Source organism: Hemibagrus wyckioides, linkage group LG09 (assembly GCF_019097595.1).
Source record: "Hemibagrus wyckioides isolate EC202008001 linkage group LG09, SWU_Hwy_1.0, whole genome shotgun sequence".
NCBI classification, from domain to species: domain Eukaryota; kingdom Metazoa; phylum Chordata; class Actinopteri; order Siluriformes; family Bagridae; genus Hemibagrus; species Hemibagrus wyckioides.
In genome coordinates this window covers 7,055,356-7,076,969 of record NC_080718.1, presented here as the reverse complement: position 1 = coordinate 7,076,969, position 21,614 = coordinate 7,055,356, and the positions used below count along the sequence as shown (strand labels likewise).

The window sequence follows — 21,614 nt, the reverse complement described above, 5'->3', positions numbered from 1 at the left end:
CCACGTGATGTAAAAGAAAACGTGATTCATCAGACCAGGCCACCTTCTTCCATTGCTCCATGGTCCAGTTCTGATGCAGCTATGCGGCCCCATACTCAACAAACTGTCCTGCACTGTGTATTCTGACCCCTTTCTATCAGAACCAACATTAACTTCTTCAGCAGTTTGATCAACAGTAGCTCGTCTGTTGGATCGGATCACACGGTCCAGCCTTCTCTCCCCACGTGCATCAATGAGCCTTGACTGCCCATGACCCTGTCTCCAGTTCACCACTGTTCCTTCTTTGGACCACTTTTGATAGATACTGACCACTGCAGACCGGGAACACCCCACAAGAGCTGCAGTTTTGGAGATGCTCTGATCCAGTGGTCTAGACATCACAATTTGGCCCTTTTGGTCAAACTCTTTCAAATCCTTACACTTGTCCATTTTTCCTGCTTCTAACATCAACTTTGAGGACAAAATGTTCACCTGCTGTCTAATATATCCCACCCACTAACAGGGGCCATGATGAGGAGATACTCATTAAAAATCTTAAATATATTAATAACATACACTATATAATTAGTAATCACCCATGTTGATGATTAAAAGAATAAACTGCAGTAAATAGTGTGTAGTGAAGTGTAGTGTTTGTGTTGTGTAGTGTTGTGTAGTGTTTGTGTTTTGTAGTGTTGTGTAGTGTAGTTTTGTGTTGCATAGTGTAGTGTTGTGTTTTGTAGTATTGTGTAGTGTAGTTTTGTGTAGTGTAGTGTAGTTTTGTTTAGTGTTGTGTTGTGTAGTATAGTGTTGTATTGAAGTGTAGTGTTATGTAGTGTTGTGTTGGGCAGTGTTTTGAAGTGTAGTGTAGTATTGTGTAGTGTTGTGTAGTGTTGTGTAGTGTTGTATTGTGTAGTGTTGTGTAGTGTTGTGTAGTGTTGAAGTGTTGTGTAATGTAGTGTTGTGTTGTGTAGTGTTGTGTGGTGTAGTGTTATGTTGTGTAGTGTTGTAGTGTTGTGTTGTGTAGTATTGTGTAGTGTAGTGTAGTGTTGTAGTGTTGTGTAGTGTAGTATTGTGTAGTGTTGTGTAGTATTGTGTAGTGTTGTGGTGTTGTGTAGTGTAGTGTGGTGTGGTGTTGTGTTGTGTAGTATTGTGTGGTGTAGTGTAGTGTTGTAGTGTTTTGTAGTGTAGTATTGTGTAGTGTTGTGTAGTATTGTGTAGTGTTGTGGTGTTGTGTAGTGTAGTGTTGTGTGGTGTTGTGTTGTGTAGTGTTGTGTTGTGTAGTGTTGTGTGGTGTAGTGTAGTGTTGTAGTGTTGTGTAGTGTAGTGTAGTGTTGTGTAGTGTAGTATTGTGTAGTGTTGTGTAATGTAGTGTTGTGTGGTGTAGTGTTGTGTAGTGTTGTGTGGTGTAGTGTTGTGTTGTGTAGTGTTGTGTAGTGGTGTTGTGGTGTTGTGTAGTGTTGTGTGGTGTTGTGTTGTGTAGTGTTGTGTAGTGTAGTGTTGTGTGGTGTAGTGTAGTGTTGTAGTGTTGTGTAGTGTAGTATTGTGTAGTGTTGTGTTGTGTAGTGTTGTGTGGTGTAGTGTAGTAGTGTTGTGTAGTGTAGTGTTGTAATGTGTAATGTAGTGTTGTGTAGTGTAGTAGTGTTGTGTAGTGTAGTGTTGTGTTGTGTAATGTAGTGTTGTGTTGTGTAGTATAGTATAGTGTAATGTAGTGTAGTGTAGTGTTCTGTAGTGTAGTGTTGTGTAGTATAGTGTAGTGTTGTGTTGTGTAGTATAGTGTAGTGTAGTGTTCTGTAGTATAGTGTAGTGTAGTGTTCTGTAGTATAGTGTAGTGTTGTGTTCTGTAGTATAGTGTAGTGTAGTGTTCTGTAGTATAGTGTAGTGTTGTGTTCTGTAGTATAGTGTAGTGTTGTGTAGTATAGTGTTGTGTAGTATAGTGTAGTGTTGTGTTGTGTAGTGTAATGTGGTGTAGTGAAGTGTAGTATAGTGTTGTGTAGTATAGTGTTGTGTAGTATAGTGTAGTGTTGTGTTGTGTAGTGTAATGTGGTGTAGTGAAGTGTAGTGTAGTGTTGTGTAGTGTGGTGTGGTGTAGTGTAGTGTTCTGTAGTGTAGTGTAGTGTTCTGTAGTATAGTGTAGTGTAGTGTTCTGTAGTATAGTGTAGTGTAGTGTTCTGTAGTATAGTATAGTGTAGTGTTCTGTAGTATAGTGTAGTGTAGTGTTCTGTAGTATAGTGTAGTGTAGTGTTCTGTAGTATAGTGTAGTGTAGTGTTCTGTAGTATAGTGTAGTGTAGTGTTCTGTAGTATAGTGTAGTGTTCTGTAGTATAGTGTAGTGTAGTGTTGTGTAGTATAGTGTAGTGTAGTGTTCTGTAGTATAGTGTAGTGTAGTGTTCTGTAGTATAGTGTAGTGTAGTGTTGTGTAGTATAGTGTAGTGTAGTGTTCTGTAGTATAGTGTAGTGTTCTGTAGTATAGTGTAGTGTAGTGTTGTGTAGTATAGTGTAGTGTAGTGTTCTGTAGTATAGTGTAGTGTTCTGTAGTATAGTGTAGTATAGTGTAGTGTTCTGTAGTATAGTGTAGTGTAGTGTAGTATAGTGTAGTGTAGTGTTCTGTAGTATAGTGTAGTGTAGTGTTCTGTAGTATAGTGTAGTGTAGTGTTCTGTAGTATAGTGTAGTGTAGTGTTCTGTAGTATAGTGTAGTGTTCTGTAGTATAGTGTAGTGTAGTGTTCTGTAGTATAGTGTAGTGTTCTGTAGTATAGTGTAGTGTAGTGTTGTGTAGTATAGTGTAGTGTAGTGTTCTGTAGTATAGTGTAGTGTTCTGTAGTATAGTGTAGTGTAGTGTTGTGTAGTATAGTGTAGTGTAGTGTTCTGTAGTATAGTGTAGTGTTCTGTAGTATAGTGTAGTATAGTGTAGTGTTCTGTAGTATAGTGTAGTGTAGTGTAGTATAGTGTAGTGTAGTGTTCTGTAGTATAGTGTAGTGTAGTGTTCTGTAGTATAGTGTAGTGTAGTGTTCTGTAGTATAGTGTAGTGTAGTGTTCTGTAGTATAGTGTAGTGTTCTGTAGTATAGTGTAGTGTAGTGTTCTGTAGTATAGTGTAGTGTAGTGCTGTGTAGTATAGTGTAGTGTAGTGTTCTGTAGTATAGTGTAGTGTAGTGTTCTGTAGTATAGTGTAGTGTTCTGTAGTATAGTGTAGTGTAGTGTTCTGTAGTATAGTGTAGTGTAGTGTTGTGTAGTATAGTGTAGTGTAGTGTTCTGTAGTATAGTGTAGTGTAGTGTTCTGTAGTGTTCTGTAGTATAGTGTAGTGTTCTGTAGTATAGTGTAGTGTAGTGTTGTGTTGTGTTGTGTAGTATAGTGTAGTGTAGTGTTGTGTTGTGTAGTATAGTGTAGTGTAGTGTAGTGTTGTGTAGTATAGTGTAGTGTAGTGTTGTGTTGTGTTGTGTAGTATAGTGTAGTGTAGTGTTCTGTAGTATAGTATAGTGTAGTGTTGTGTAGTGTAGTGTAGTGTTGTGTAGTATAGTGTAGTGTAGTGTAGTGTTGTGTTGTGTAGTATAGTGTAGTGTAGTGTTCTGTAGTATAGTGTAGTGTAGTGTAGTGTTGTGTAGCATAGTGTAGTGTCGTGTTGTGTAGTATAGTGTAGTGTAGTGTTCTGTAGTATAGTATAGTGTAGTGTTGTGTAGTATAGTGTAGTGTAGTGTTGTGTAGTATAGTGTAGTGTAGTGTTGTGTAGTATAGTGTAGTGTTGTGTAGTATAGTGTAGTGTAGTGTTGTGTAGTATAGTGTAGTGTTGTGTAGTATAGTGTTGTGTAGTATAGTGTAGTGTAGTGTTGTGTAGTATAGTGTAGTGTAGTGTTCTGTAGTATAGTATAGTGTAGTATAGTGTTGTGTTGTGTTGTGTAGTATAGTGTAGTGTAGTGTAGTGTTGTGTTGTGTAGTGTTCTGTAGTATAGTATAGTGTAGTGTTGTGTAGTATAGTGTAGTGTAGTGTAGTGTTGTGTAGTATAGTGTAGTGTAGTGTAGTGTTGTGTAGTATAGTGTAGTGTAGTGTTCTGTAGTATAGTATAGTGTAGTATAGTGTAGTGTTGTGTAGTATAGTGTTGTGTAGTATAGTGTAGTGTTGTGTTGTGTAGTGTTGTGTAGTATAGTGTAGTGTAGTGTAGTGTTGTGTAGTATAGTGTAGTGTAGTGTTGTGTTGTGTAGTGTTCTGTAGTATAGTATAGTGTAGTGTTGTGTTGTATAGTGTAGTGTAGTGTAGTGTTGTGTAGTATAGTGTAGTGTAGTGTAGTGTTGTGTAGTATAGTGTAGTGTAGTGTTGTGTAGTATAGTGTAGTGTAGTGTAGTGTAGTGTAGTGTAGTGTTGTGTAGTATAGTGTAGTGTAGTGTTGTGTAGTGTTCTGTAGTATAGTATAGTGTAGTGTTGTGTTGTGTAGTATAGTGTAGTGTAGTGTTGTGTAGTATAGTGTAGTGTAGTGTTGTGTAGTATAGTGTAGTGTAGTGTAGTGTAGTGTTGTGTAGTATAGTGTTGTGTAGTATAGTGTAGTGTAGTGTTCTGTAGTATAGTATAGTGTAGTGTTGTGTTGTGTAGTATAGTGTAGTGTAGTGTAGTGTTGTGTAGTATAGTGTAGTGTAGTGTAGTGTTGTGTAGTATAGTGTAGTGTAGTGTAGTGTTGTGTAGTATAGTGTAGTGTAGTGTTCTGTAGTATAGTATAGTGTAGTGTAGTGTAGTGTAGTGTAGTGTTGTGTAGTATAGTGTAGTGTAGTGTTGTGTAGTGTTCTGTAGTATAGTATAGTGTAGTGTTGTGTAGTATAGTGTAGTGTAGTGTAGTGTTGTGTAGTATAGTGTAGTGTAGTGTAGTGTTGTGTAGTATAGTGTAGTGTAGTGTTGTGTAGTATAGTGTAGTGTAGTGTAGTGTAGTGTAGTGTTGTGTAGTATAGTGTAGTGTAGTGTTCTGTAGTATAGTATAGTGTAGTGTTGTGATAGAGTTTTTATGTATTTCCTCAGATATTCCTGTGCAGGAACAAATTCCATTCTCTCACAAACACAGCTTCAGTTTCTCTCTCTTTCTGCTTTCACTCCTGACTTCATTATTCACTCTTTAATTTATTGTATTTAATATAAATCTGAAACCTGAATTAAAACATGAAACTGAGAAAAGTGCTGAGTGTTAATTATAATTATTATAATAATAATAATAATAATAATAATAATAATAATAATAATAATAATAATAATAATAATAATAATAATAAAAGTGTTAAAAGGAGATCTGCAGTTTGTCAGTTCTGGGTGTGTGTTGCTGGAATGTTCCAGTAGAAACAGCTGTAAAGTGTTTGATAGATAAATGTAATATCAGTTAGGGAAGTGAAATGTGCGTGAGGGTCAGCTCGACTCACCCTGCGGAGAGTTCACACTGTACTTATCCCGGGATAAATCAGAGAGACGCTCCGTGTGTGTGTGTGTGTGTGTGAGACAGGACTGATCCACTCTGTCTGGAGTGTGTGGAGTGTTGAACTCGTCTCCATGGCAACCACAGGCAGCTCCTAAAACAAGATTAACGCCCAGGCCTGATTTCAGGAACCGGTCTTACCTCCCAGAAAATTTGACCCCAGTATTAACACTGCTATCCCTGCGGTGGGTCAGGTCTAATCCTCTCTGTGTCCACGTCCTCGGCTCTCATTGGTCCATCAGTGTCTGAGAAATGAGAAAAAACTACACTACAGAAAACACCTCAACTTCAGGTCATGGATTTTCCACATATGGTGGGTTTTATTTCCACATCATCACATAGTCAGATCATCACATGACCACGTGAAAAGCATATGTTCACGTGCAGTCCAGCGCACTGACAAGGATAAAGTATTTAAAGATTAAAGGATTTATTAGAAATAAGGTTTGTTTCAGATTACAGTGTTGAGTGACTCGGTTACTGAAGAGCCGACTCTCTTCCTGCTTAACTTTATATCTGATAAAAGATCTTTCAGGGAATAATGCTGTTTGTTTTAGATTAGAGTCTTTAACCCCTTCACCGCCGTGGCTAAAGCTGTAAATAAACTTTCGTATAAACTCGGCAGTTTTCGGAAACTCGAGGCGTCCGATTCTGCTACTGCTATTAATAATTCTAAAAATAATTATGTTAATAAAAAAGTCAATAACTTATTTTATTATAATTCGTGTATTTAAAAAAAGATACATATTTAATTGCAAAACGTGTCATATTACGAAGCCAGAAGTGGGGAATTCAGCTCGCTTCTGTCGCACGCACACGCAGACTTCCACCCTTCCTCCGTTTTGACCAATCAGAGCGCGGCATCGTTTACCTTTCACCCTCAGTCCATGTTCCATGCGCCAAACACACACAAACACACACACACACACGTCGGAGTAAATCATGGAGCAGAAGAGGATCTTGTGTGTTGGTTTGGTGTGTTTGGACATCATTAACGTAGTGGATAAATTTCCGGAAGAGGACACAGACACCAGGTTTATATACTGAAAAAAATAAGGTCATTTACTCCTGTCCGTTATAACGGCGCAGTGAGACCAGGGGTCAGGGTAAAGTACAGCTCTTCCTGCTGAAGTGCAGCTTTTTACACCTCGAGCTTAATGTAGTTAACAATAATGTACTAGATTTTTAAAGTTCGTCGCGACGAACGTTGATGTTGGTTTGACGAAGCAAGTAGTTGTAATGTCCGATGCTTTTTGGACATGGATGGAGAGATTGGATGGCGATATATTTGGTGGAGAGCAGACAGATAGGGTCCCGATTCTTCTGGAGGCGAGTGGATCGATAGGGTGCCAATACTTTTGGAGGCGGGTGGATATGTTCTTGTATGTTGTGTATGTATGGTATGTTCTGTCACCAGAACACACGTCACGAAGTTCCCCTCATTGTGCTGAACGTTTTGATATGTCACATGTGTATGTTGGACCAATTTTAAAATTCCGCTTATTGTGGGGGCGTGGCATGCACGTGACGTCTCCAGACACGCCTGACGAAGTTCCCCTCATTGTGCTGAGTGTTTTGATATGTCACGTGTATGTTGGGGTAGTTTTGTGATTTTGGGAATTTTGGGGCGGGGCTCTACCGGAATTCCGAAATTCCGATCGGTTCCAAAATTTACGGCTTCATCCCGCCCAAGATTCTGAAGGAGCTGGCCGAGTTTGGTGTCGATATCTCGAAAGCCCGCCGAGTTATAAACCTCCAAAATTTTGAATGGAATTCTATCTGGAAAAAGGCCACTTTGGGCTTCCGTACCGGGAATACCGGAATTCCGATCGCTTAGAAAAATAATAACACATTTCTCCGGACCAGGGCCAACAACCGTGCCGAGTTTGGTGCATGTCGCTCGAAGGAGTAGGAGTTACTCTTGATAATTAATTGTCTAATAATAATAATAATTAGATTTGTAAAGTTCGTCGCGACAAACTTTGATGTTGGCTTGACGAAGCTAGTACACATCACATGACGTCAGTCATTGTACTGAGGGTTTTTTAAGCATTAACGTTAGCATTAGCAGTAATATTAGGATTAGCGAAAACATTAGCATAAACGTTAGATTAACATCAGCGTTAGCATTATCGTTAGCATTAGCATTAACATAAGCATTAGCAGTAACATTAGCATCAACGTTAGCATTAGCATCAGCGTTAGCATTAGCAGTAACATTAGCATTAGCATGAACGTTAGCATCAACATTAGCATTAGACATAGGGTGCCAATATGTTTGGAGGCAAGTGTATATGTGACCAGAACACACTCTCCGCAGTTCCCCTCACTGTGCTGAGTGTGATAGACAGATTGATAGACAGATAGATAGATAGACAGATTGATAGACAGATTGATAGACAGATAGATAGACAGACAGATAGATAGATAGACAGATTGATAGACAGATAGATAGACAGACAGATAGATAGATAGATAGACAGATTGATTGATAGACAGATAGATAGATAGACAGATAGATAGACAGACAGATAGATAGATAGATAGACAGATAGATAGACAGACAGATAGATAGATAGACAGATAGATAGATAGACAGATAGATAGATAGATAGACAGATAGATGTGAGTGGACAGATAGGGTGCCAGTACTTTTAGAGGTGAGTGTATAGCTCGTGTGTAGTGGAGAGGTAAATGAATGGAGAGTGTCCTGTACAGTTCCTGTGCTCTATGAGAGAGGGAGGGGGGCGGGGCCTCTCAGCTCTGCACACGCTGCACCTGGGCGTTTTTTTCAGGATTTTAAATTTGGTCAATACAAGTCTATGGGAATTTTTGGATATTCGATCTTCCGCTACGGGATAACCGAAATTCCAATTGGATCTACAATTAATGGCTTCATCCCTCTCAAGATTCTGAAGGTGCTGTCCGGGTTTGGTGTCGATATCTCGAAAGACCGCCGAGTTATAAACCTCCAAAATTTTTAATGGAAGTCAATGGGAAAAATGGCCACTTTGAGCTTCCGTACCGGGAATACCAGAATTCTGATCACTTAGAAAAGTAATAACATAAAACTTCAGACTAGGCCAAACAAGCCGAGTTTGGTGCATGTAGCTCGAAAGCTCCAGGAGGAGTTACTCTTGATAAAATCACAGCTAAGAAGAAGAAGAATAAGTTTATATAAGAAAACAGAATGTTGGCTTTTTCAAGTCAACATAAATATATCTCTGTGACCATCAGTTAGCAGTGACCACGGTGCCTCTGCAGACCCAAGTAATCTCAGGAAGACTTAACACTGCGATGCTGCTATAACTCATTATAATACCGTCATAAATGTTTATTAAAACCCTCTACTGATGCAGCGTTTGCAGACTTTGATCTGAAATAATATAATCTGATCTTAGAAAAGCTTTAAGACCTGTACACTTTATAACCTCTTATACTGTACATCTGTCATCTGATGAGCGTTGAGGAAGCTGTGTGCTGATATTTATTATTAATATTTATGCTCCAGTTATGAGATGTTAATAAAATAAAGTCACACACAGCACTTTGGCCTTCCTGCAGATCATTTACCTGACACGGAATGTGGGCGTGGCCTGATCTCTGCTACAGTGCTCAGGAGACACGCCCCTTACAGCATGGTCCAATGATGTCACTCTCAGAAAAAACTTTCAACCTGAATTTGTCAATAATGTGTGTGTGTGTGTGTGTCTTGCAGATGTGTGTCCCAGAGGTGGCAGCGAGGTGGGAACGCCTCAAACTCCTGCACGGTTCTGTCTTTGCTTGGTGCTCCATGTGCCTTCATGGGTTCTTTGGCTGCAGGACCAATCGCTGAGTACGTGCTCTTCCTCCTCTTCCTCTTCCTCTGTATTTAACCTGCATTCAGATCAGTAACCATATCACACTGTACTGTACTGTTAGGGGACAGGGCATTTATACAGGGATTAGTGTGTGTGTGTGTGTGTTTGTGTGCATGTGAGCATGCATGCATGTGTGTGTACATGTGTGTACACACAATTAAATTCTTTGTTCACTTCAGCTTCATCCTGAATGATTTTAAACTATACAACATTGACGTGTCTTTCGTTACTGAGCATGCTCAGTGCTCATGGCCCACCTCCGTCATCATCTGCAACCAGACCAGCGGCACACGCACCATCCTGCACATGAACAGGTCTGTGTGTGACTGTGTGTGTATGTGAGTGTGAGAGAATGTGTGTGTGTGTGAGTGTGTGTGCTGTCCAGGTGTCTGAAGAGAAACAGCTGCACTTCTTCACACACAGTTTATGACACAGAGAACTTTAATAAAAACATTAGCTGTTAATAATATTAGCGATGTTCGCATGTGCAGTTACTCAGATTGATAAATAGAAGATAAAACTTTAATAATAAAGCTCTGGGTTTTAGGGGTTCACTAAATCAGTTCTGATTTGACACTCCCCCCCTACACACTCCCCCCCTACACACTCCCCCCCTACACACTCCAGCAGCGGAGTGGAGTGAGTTGATGTGACCTGCGCGGTAAAGCAGGATCACCCTGGTGAACACTCGTGCCACGCTTCTCCATTGTCAGCACTAGGTGGCGCAGTGAGGCAGATACGAACGTAATAAAGCTGACCTTGTGCTTTTCTCCATGTTGTTAGCTTCATCGTGGGGGATTTTAGCCGGCGTGGTGTGGATATTTCTGCTGTAGCGTGGCAGCCGCGTGGCGAGACGCCGTGTGCGTGTTGTATTGTTTGTCAAATGTCGGGTTCTCGCACCGTGGTTCTCTACGACACGTAAGACGTTAATAACAATAATATAATACCAAATAATCTGGAGAATTACATGATCTTCATACCGTAGCCTGCAGAGGAACTGAGCCAATTCACAACATTCACTGTGCTAATTTACACGCTAATTACACACTAATTACATGCTAATTACATGCTAATCAGCTACACTTGTTCTTAGCTGTTCCTGTTGTAGGTTAAATAATAATATCATATTTAATTTTATATCTAATTATTTCCTGAGATTTATGTTTAGATGTTTACTGTATCAGACACACACACACACACACACACACACACACACACACATACAGGCACTGCGAATGAAAATAATTATAAATAATTCTAATTAAGAGCCACACAGTAAATCTGATTCTTTATAACACTTCATAAAATCTTTTAATCTTTCTGTTAAAACACACACCCGAGACACTCTGACTGAAAAACTACACAACCTCACATCTTCACAACTATACAACCTCACATCTTCACAACCTCACATCTTCACAACTACACATCCTCACATCTTCACAACCTCACATCTTCACAACTATACAACCTCACATCTTCACAACCTCACATCTTCACAACTATACAACCTCACATCTTCACAACCTCACATCTTCACAACTACACAACCTCACATCTTCACAACCTCACATCTTCACAACCTCACATCTTCACAACTACACATCCTCACATCTTCACAACCTCACATCTTCACAACTATACAACCTCACATCTTCACAACCTCACATCTTCACAACTACACAACCTCACATCTTCACAACTACACAACCTCACATCTTCACAACTATACAACCTGACATCTTCACAACTATACAACCTCACATCTTCACAACTATACAACCTGACATCTTCACAACTATACAACCTCACATCTTCACAACTATACAACCTCACATCTTCACAACTACACAACCTCACATCTTCACAACTATACAACCTCACATCTTCACAACTATACAACCTCACATCTTCACAACTACACAACCTCACATCTTCACAACTATACAACCTCACATCTTCACAACTACACAACCTCACATCTTCACAACTATACAACCTCACATCTTCACAACTATACAACCTCACATCTTCACAACTACACAACCTCACATCTTCACAACTATACAACCTCACATCTTCACAACTATACAACCTCACATCTTCACAACTACACAACCTCACATCTTCACAACTACACAACCTCACATCTTCACAACTATACAACCTCACATCTTCACAACTACACAACCTCACATCTTCACAACCTCACATCTTCACAACTACACAACCTCACATCTTCACAACTACACAACCTCACATCTTCACAACTACACAACCTCACATCTTCACAACCACACAACCTCACATCTTCACAACTATACAACCTGACATCTTCACAACTATACAACCTCACATCTTCACAACTACACAACCTCACATCTTCACAACTACACAACCTCACATCTTCACAACTACACAACCTCACATCTTCACAACCTCACATCTTCACAACTATACAACCTCACATCTTCACAACTATACAACCTCACATCTTCACAACTATACAACCTCACATCTTCACAACTACACAACCTCACATCTTCACAACTACACAACCTCACATCTTCACAACTATACAACCTCACATCTCACAACTACACAACCACACATCTTCACAACTACACAACCTCACATCTTCACAACTATACAACCTCACATCTTCACAACTACACAACCTCACATCTTCACAACTATACAACCTCACATCTTCACAACTACACAACCTCACATCTTCACAACTATACAACCTCACATCTTCACAACCACACAACCTCACATCTTCACAACCACACAACCTCACATCTTCACAACCTCACATCTTCACAACTACACAACCTCACATCTTCACAACTACACAACCTCACATCTTCACAACTATACAACCTCACATCTTCACAACTACACAACCTCACATCTTCACAACTATACAACCTCACATCTTCACAACTACACAACCTCACATCTTCACAACTACACAACCTCACATCTTCACAACTACACAACCTCACATCTTCACAACCTCACATCTTCACAACTACACAACCTCACATCTTCACAACTACACAACCTCACATCTTCACAACTACACAACCTCACATCTTCACAACTATACAACCTCACATCTTCACAACTACACAACCTCACAACCTCACATCTTCACAACTACACAACCTCACATCTTCACAACTATACAACCTCACATCTTCACAACTACACAACCTCACATCTTCACAACTACACAACCTCACATCTTCACAACTATACAACCTCACATCTTCACAACTACACAACCTCACATCTTCACAACTACACAACCTCACATCTTCACAACTACACAACCTCACATCTTCACAACTATACAACCTCACATCTTCACAACTACACAACCTCACATCTTCACAACTACACAACCTCACATCTTCACAACTATACAACCTCACATCTTCACAACTACACAACCTCACATCTTCACAACCTCACATCTTCACAACCTCACATCTTCACAACTACACAACCTCACATCTTCACAAGTACACAACCTCACATCTTCACAACCACACAACCTCACATCTTCACAACCACACAACCTCACATCTTCACAACCTCACATCTTCACAACTACACAACCTCACATCTTCACAACCTCACATCTTCACAACTACACAACCTCACATCTTCACAACTACACAACCTCACATCTTCACAACTATACAACCTCACATCTTCACAACTATACAACCTCACATCTTCACAACTACACAACCACACAACTTCACAACTATACAACCTCACATCTTCACAACTATACAACCTCACATCTTCACAACCTCACATCTTCACAACTATACAACCTCACATCTTCACAACTATACAACTACACAACCTCACATCTCCACAAATATACAACCTCACATCTTCACAACTACACAACCTCACATCTTCACAACTATACAACCTCACATCTTCACAACTATACAACCTCACATCTTCACAACTACACAACCTCACATCTTCACAACTATACAACCTCACATCTTCACAACTACACAACCTCACATCTTCACAACTACACAACCTCACATCTTCACAACTACACAACCTCACATCTTCACAACTACACAACCTCACATCTTCACAACCTCACATCTTCACAACTACACAACCTCACATCTTCACAACTACACAACCTCACATCTTCACAACTACACAACCTCACATCTTCACAACTATACAACCTCACATCTTCACAACTACACAACCTCACATCTTCACAACTACACAACCTCACATCTTCACAACTATACAACCTCACATCTTCACAACTACACAACCTCACATCTTCACAACTACACAACCTCACATCTTCACAACCTCACATCTTCACAACTACACAACCTCACATCTTCACAACTACACAACCTCACATCTTCACAACTACACAACCTCACATCTTCACAACTATACAACCTCACATCTTCACAACTACACAACCTCACATCTTCACAACTACACAACCTCACATCTTCACAACTACACAACCTCACATCTTCACAACTACACAACCTCACATCTTCACAACCACACAACCTCACATCTTCACAACTACACAACCTCACATCTTCACAACTACACAACCTCACATCTTCACAACCACACAACCTCACATCTTCACAACCACACAACCTCACATCTTCACAACTACACAACCTCACATCTTCACAACTACACAACCTCACATCTTCACAACTACACAACCTCACATCTTCACAACTACACAACCTCACATCTTCACAACTATACAACCTCACATCTTCACAACTACACAACCTCACATCTTCACAACCACACAACCTCACATCTTCACAACCTCACATCTTCACAACTACACAACCTCACATCTTCACAACCACACAACCTCACATCTTCACAACCACACAACCTCACATCTTCACAACTACACAACCTCACATCTTCACAACTACACAACCTCACATCTTCACAACTACACAACCTCACATCTTCACAACCTCACATCTTCACAACTACACAACCTCACATCTTCACAACTACACAACCTCACATCTTCACAACTACACAACCTCACATCTTCACAACTACACAACGTCACATCTTCACAACTACACAACCTCACATCTTCACAACTACACAACCTCACATCTTCACAACTACACAACCTCACATCTTCACAACTATACAACCTCACATCTTCACAACTACACAACCTCACATCTTCACAACCACACAACCTCACATCTTCACAACTACACAACCTCACATCTTCACAACTACACAACCTCACATCTTCACAACCACACAACCTCACATCTTCACAACCACACAACCTCACATCTTCACAACTACACAACCTCACATCTTCACAACTACACAACCTCACATCTCACAACTACACAACCTCACATCTTCACAACCTCACATCTTCACAACTACACAACCTCACATCTTCACAACTACACAACCTCACATCTTCACAACTACACAACCTCACATCTTCACAACTATACAACCTCACATCTTCACAACTACACAACCTCACATCTTCACAACTACACAACCTCACATCTTCACAACTATACAACCTCACATCTTCACAACTACACAACCTCACATCTTCACAACTACACAACCTCACATCTTCACAACCTCACATCTTCACAACTACACAACCTCACATCTTCACAACTACACAACCTCACATCTTCACAACTACACAACCTCACATCTTCACAACTATACAACCTCACATCTTCACAACCTCACATCTTCACAACTACACAACCTCACATCTTCACAACTATACAACCTCACATCTTCACAACTACACAACCTCACATCTTCACAACCACACAACCTCACATCTTCACAACCTCACATCTTCACAACTACACAACCTCACATCTTCACAACCACACAACCTCACATCTTCACAACCACACAACCTCACATCTTCACAACCACACAACCTCACATCTTCACAACCTCACATCTTCACAACTACACAACCTCACATCTTCACAACCTCACATCTTCACAACTACACAACCTCACATCTTCACAACTACACAACCTCACATCTTCACAACTATACAACCTCACATCTTCACAACTATACAACCTCACATCTTCACAACTACACAACCTCACATCTTCACAACTATACAACCTAACATCTTCACAACCTCACATCTTCACAACTACACAACCTCACATCTTCACAACTACACAACCTCACATCTTCACAACTATACCACCTCACATCACAACTACACAACCTCACATCCTCACAACTATACAACCTCACATCTTCACAACTACACAACCTCACATCTTCACAACTATACAACCTCACATCTTCACAACTACACAACCTCACATCTTCACAACTATACAACCTCACATCTTCACAACTACACAACCTCACAACTACACAACCTCACATCTTCACAACTATACAACCTCACATCTTCACAACTACACAACCTCACATCTTCACAACCTCACATCTTCACAACTATACAACCTCACATCTTCACAACTACACAACCTCACATCTTCACAACTACACAACCTCACATCTTCACAACCTCACATCTTCACAACTATACAACCTCACATATTCACAACCTCACATCTTCACAACTACACAACCTCACATCTTCACAACTATATAACCTCACATCTTCACAACTACACAACCTCACATCTTCACAACTATACAACCTCACATCTTCCCAACTACACAACCTCACATCTTCACAACCACACAACCTCACATCTTCACAACCTCACATCTTCACAACTACACAACCTCACATCTTCACAACTACACAACCTCACATCTTCACAACTACACAACCTCACATCTTCACAACTACACAACCTCACATCTTCACAACCACACAACCTCACATCTTCACAACTACACAACCTCACATCTTCAGAACTACACAACCTCACATCTTCACAACTATACAACCTCACATCTTCACAACTATACAACCTCACATCTTCACAACTACACAACCTCACATCTTCACAACTAACACAACCTCACATCTTCACAACTACACAACCTCACATCTTCACAACTACACAACCTCACATCTTCACAACTATACAACCTCACATCTTCACAACTACACAACCTCACATCTTCACAACTACACAACCTCACATCTTCACAACTAAACAACCTCACATCTTCACAACTACACAACCTCACATCTTCACAACTATACAAACCTCACATCTTCACAACTACACAACCTCACATCTTCACAACCTCACATCTTCACAACTACACAACCTCACATCTTCACAACTACACAACCTCACATCTTCACAACTACACAACCTCACATCTTCACAACTATACAGCCTCACATCTTCACAACTATACAACCTCACATCTTCACAACTACACAACCTCTCATCTTCACAACTACACAACCTCACATCTTCACAACTATACAACCACACATCTTCACAACTACCAACCTCACATCTTCACAACTACACAACCTCACATCCTTCACAACTATACAACCTCACAGATTCACAAATACACAACCTCAGATCTTCACAACTATACAACGTGACATCACCACAACTTCACAACCTCACATATTCACGACTATAAAACCTCACACCATCACACCCACACAACCACACAACTCGACAACCTCACATCTTCACAACCACACAACCTCACATCTTCACAACCTCACATCTTCACAACTACACAACCTCACATCTTCACAACTACACAACCTCACATCTTCACAACTATACAACCTCACATCTTCACAACTACACAACCTCACATCTTCACAACTATACAACCTCACATCTTCACAACTACACAACCTCACATCTTCACAACTACACAACCTCACATCTTCACAACTACACAACCTCACATCTTCACAACTACACAACCTCACATCTTCACAACTACACAACCTCACATCTTCACAACTACACAACCTCACATCTTCACAACCTCACATCTTCACAACAACACAACCTCACATCTTCACAACTATACAACCTCACATCTTCACAACTACACAACCTCACATCTTCACAACCTCACATCTTCACAACTATACAACCTCACATCTTCACAACTACACAACCTCACATCTTCACAACTACACAACCTCACATCTTCACAACCTCACATCTTCACAACTACACAACCTCACATCTTCACAACTACACAACCTCACATCTTCACAACTACACAACCTCACATCTTCACAACTATACAACCTCACATCTTCACAACTACACAACCTCACATCTTCACAACTACACAACCTCACATCTTCACAACTATACAACCTCACATCTTCACAACTACACAACCTCACATCTTCACAACTATACAACCTCACATCTTCACAACTATATAACCTCACATCTTCACAACTACACAACCTCACATCTTCACAACTACACAACCTCACATCTTCACAACCACACAACCTCACATCTTCACAACCACACAACCTCACATCTTCACAACCTCACATCTTCACAACTACACAACCTCACATCTTCACAACTACACAACCTCACATCTTCACAACTACACAACCTCACATCTTCACAACCACACAACCTCACATCTTCACAACTATACAACCTCACATCTTCACAACTATACAACCTCACATCTTCACAACTACACAACCTCACATCTTCACAACTATACAACCTAACATCTTCACAACCTCACATCTTCACAACTACACAACCTCACATCTTCACAACTACACAACCTCACATCTTCACAACTATACAACTACACAACCTCACATCTCCACAAATATACAACCTCACATCTTCACAACTATACAACCTCACATCTTCACAACTACACAACCTCACATCTTCACAACTATACAACCTCACATCTTCACAACTACACAACCTCACATCTACACAACCTCACATCTTCACAACTATACAACCTCACATCTTCACAACTACACAACCTCACATCTTCACAACTACACAACCTCACATCTTCACAACTACACAACCTCACATCTTCACAACTACACAACCTCACATCTTCACAACCTCACATCTTCACAACTACACAACCTCACATCTTCACAACTACACAACCTCACATCTTCACAACTACACAACCTCACATCTTCACAACTATACAACCTCACATCTTCACAACTACACAACCTCACATCTTCACAACTACACAACCTCACATCTTCACAACTATACAACCTCACATCTTCACAACTACACAACCTCACATCTTCACAACTACACAACCTCACATCTTCACAACTATACAACCTCACATCTTCACAACTACACAACCTCACATCTTCACAACTACACAACCTCACAACTTCACAACTACACAACCTCTCATCTTCACAACTATACAACGTCACATCTTCTCAACTATACAACCTCACATCTTCACAACTACACAACCTCACATCTTCACAACTATACAACCTCACATCTTCACAACTACACAACCTCACATCTTCACAACCACACAACCTCACATCTTCACAACTACACAACCTCACATCTTCACAACTAACACAACCTCACATCTTCACAACCACACAACCTCACATCTTCACAACCACACAACCTCACATCTTCACAACCACACAACCTCACATCTTCACAACCTCACATCTTCACAACTACACAACCTCACATCTTCACAACCTCACATCTTCACAACTACACAACCTCACATCTTCACAACTACACAACCTCACATCTTCACAACTATACAACCTCACATCTTCACAACTATACAACCTCACATCTTCACAACTACACAACCTCACATCTTCACAACTATACAACCTAACATCTTCACAACCTCACATCTTCACAACTACACAACCTCACATCTTCACAACTACACAACCTCACATCTTCACAACTATACAACTACACAACCTCACATCTTCACAACTATACAACCTCACATCTTCACAACTACACAACCTCACATCTTCACAACTATACAACCTCACATCTTCACAACTACACAACCTCACATCTTCACAACTATACAACCTCACATCTTCACAACTACACAACCTCACATCCTCACAACTACACAACCTCACATCTTCACAACTATACAACCTCACATCTTCACAACTATACAACCTCACATCTTCACAACTACACAACCTCACATCTTCACAACTATACAACCTCACATCTTCACAACTACACAACCTCACATCTTCACAACCTCACATCTTCACAACTATACAACCTCACAACTTCACAACTACACAACCTCACATCTTCACAACTACACAACCTCACATCTTCACAACCTCACATCTTCACAACTATACAACCTCACATATTCACAACCTCACATCTTCACAACTACACAACCTCACATCTTCACAACTATATAACCTCACATCTTCACAACTACACAACCTCACATCTTCACAACTACACAACCTCACATCTTCACAAATATACAACCTCACATCTTCACAACTATACAACCTCACATCTTCACAACTATACAACCTCACATCTTCACAACCTCACATCTTCACAACTACACAACCTCACATCTTCACAACTACACAACCTCACATCTTCACAACCTCACATCTTCACAACTATACAACCTCACATCTACACAACCTCACATCTTCACAACTACACAACCTCACATCTTCACAACTATACAACCTCACATCTTCACAACTATACAACCTCACATCTTCACAACTACACAACCTCACATCTTCACAACTACACAACCTCACATCTTCACAACTACACAACCTCACATCTTCACAACTATACAACCTCACATCTTCACAACTACACAACCTCACATCTTCACAACTACACAACCTCACATCTTCACAACCTCACATCTTCACAACTATACAACCTCACATCTTCACAACTACACAACCTCACATCTTCACAACTACACAACCTCACATCTTCACAACTATACAACCTCACATCACAACTACACAACCTCTCATCTTCACAACTATACAACCTCACATCTTCACAACCTCACATCTTCACAACTATACAACCTCACATCTTCACAACTATACAACCTCACATCTTCACAACTACACAACCTCACATCTTCACAACTACACAACCTCACATCTTCACAACCTCACATCTTCACAACTATACAACCTCACATCTTCACAACCTCACATCTTCACAACTACACAACCTCACATCTTCACAACTATACAACCTCACATCTTCACAACTACACAACCTCACATCTTCACAACTACACAACCTCACATCTTCACAACTATACAACCTCACATCTTCACAACTATACAACCTCACATCTTCACAACTATACAACCTCACATCTTCACAACTACACAACCTCACATCTTCACAACTATACAACCTCACATCTTCACAACTATACAACCTCACATCTTCACAACTACACAACCTCACATCTTCACAACTACACAACCTCACATCTTCACAACTACACAACCTCACATCTTCACAACTATACAACCTCACATCTTCACAACTACACAACCTCACATCTTCACAACTATACAACCTCACATCTTCACAACTACACAACCTCACATCTTCACAACTATACAACCTCACATCTTCACAACTACACAACCTCACATCTTCACAACTACACAACCTCACATCTTCACAACCTCACATCTTCACAACTACACAACCTCACATCTTCACAACCTCACATCTTCACAACTATACAACCTCACATCTTCACAACTACACAACCTCACATCTTCACAACTAATACAACCTCACATCTTCACAACCTCACATCTTCACAACTACACAACCTCACATCTTCACAACTACACAACCTCACATCTTCAGAACTATACAACCTCACATCTTCACAACTATACAACCTCACATCTTCACAACTACACAACCTCACATCTTCACAACTACACAACCTCACATCTTCACAACTACACAACCTCACATCTTCACAACTACACAACCTCACATCTTCACAACTACACAACCTCACATCTTCACAACTACACAACCTCACATCTTCACAACTATACAACCTCACATCTTCACAACTACACAACCTCACATCTTCACAACTACACAACCTCACATCTTCACAACTATACAACCTCACATCTTCACAACTACACAACCTCACATCTTCACAACTACACAACCTCACATCTTCACAACTACACAACCTCACATCTTCACAACTACACAACCTCACATC

The 21,614-nt window shown here is 40.2% G+C and overlaps 2 protein-coding genes across 7 annotated transcripts in view; one reads left to right on the top strand and one right to left on the bottom strand.

The window, feature by feature from the left end:
* The window catches only part of ankef1b (ankyrin repeat and EF-hand domain containing 1b), a 31,161-nt gene extending 24,957 nt beyond the window's left edge, over positions 1 to 6,204 (bottom strand). Inside the window, exon 1 of the mRNA XM_058398678.1 lies at positions 5,371 to 6,204. The gene's annotated coding sequence lies outside the window, so the exon portion shown is untranslated. The remainder of the gene's footprint in view (positions 1 to 5,370) is intronic.
* Positions 6,205 to 6,293: 89 nt separating this feature from the next.
* Positions 6,294 to 21,614, top strand: part of khk (ketohexokinase) — a 91,129-nt gene continuing 75,808 nt past the window's right edge. Inside the window, exons 1-3 of one of the 6 annotated variants that reach the window (XM_058399267.1) lie at positions 6,294 to 6,457; positions 9,142 to 9,258; positions 10,067 to 10,201. In XM_058399267.1, coding sequence (XP_058255250.1) covers positions 6,366 to 6,457; positions 9,142 to 9,258; positions 10,067 to 10,201 — 344 coding nt within the window. In that variant the 5' untranslated portion in view covers positions 6,294 to 6,365. Of the gene's footprint in view, positions 6,458 to 6,527; positions 6,788 to 9,141; positions 9,259 to 9,462; positions 9,598 to 10,066; positions 10,202 to 21,614 lie in introns of those variants that run through there. The other 5 variants (XM_058399266.1, XM_058399264.1, XM_058399265.1 and 2 more) reach the window with 5 other exon arrangements.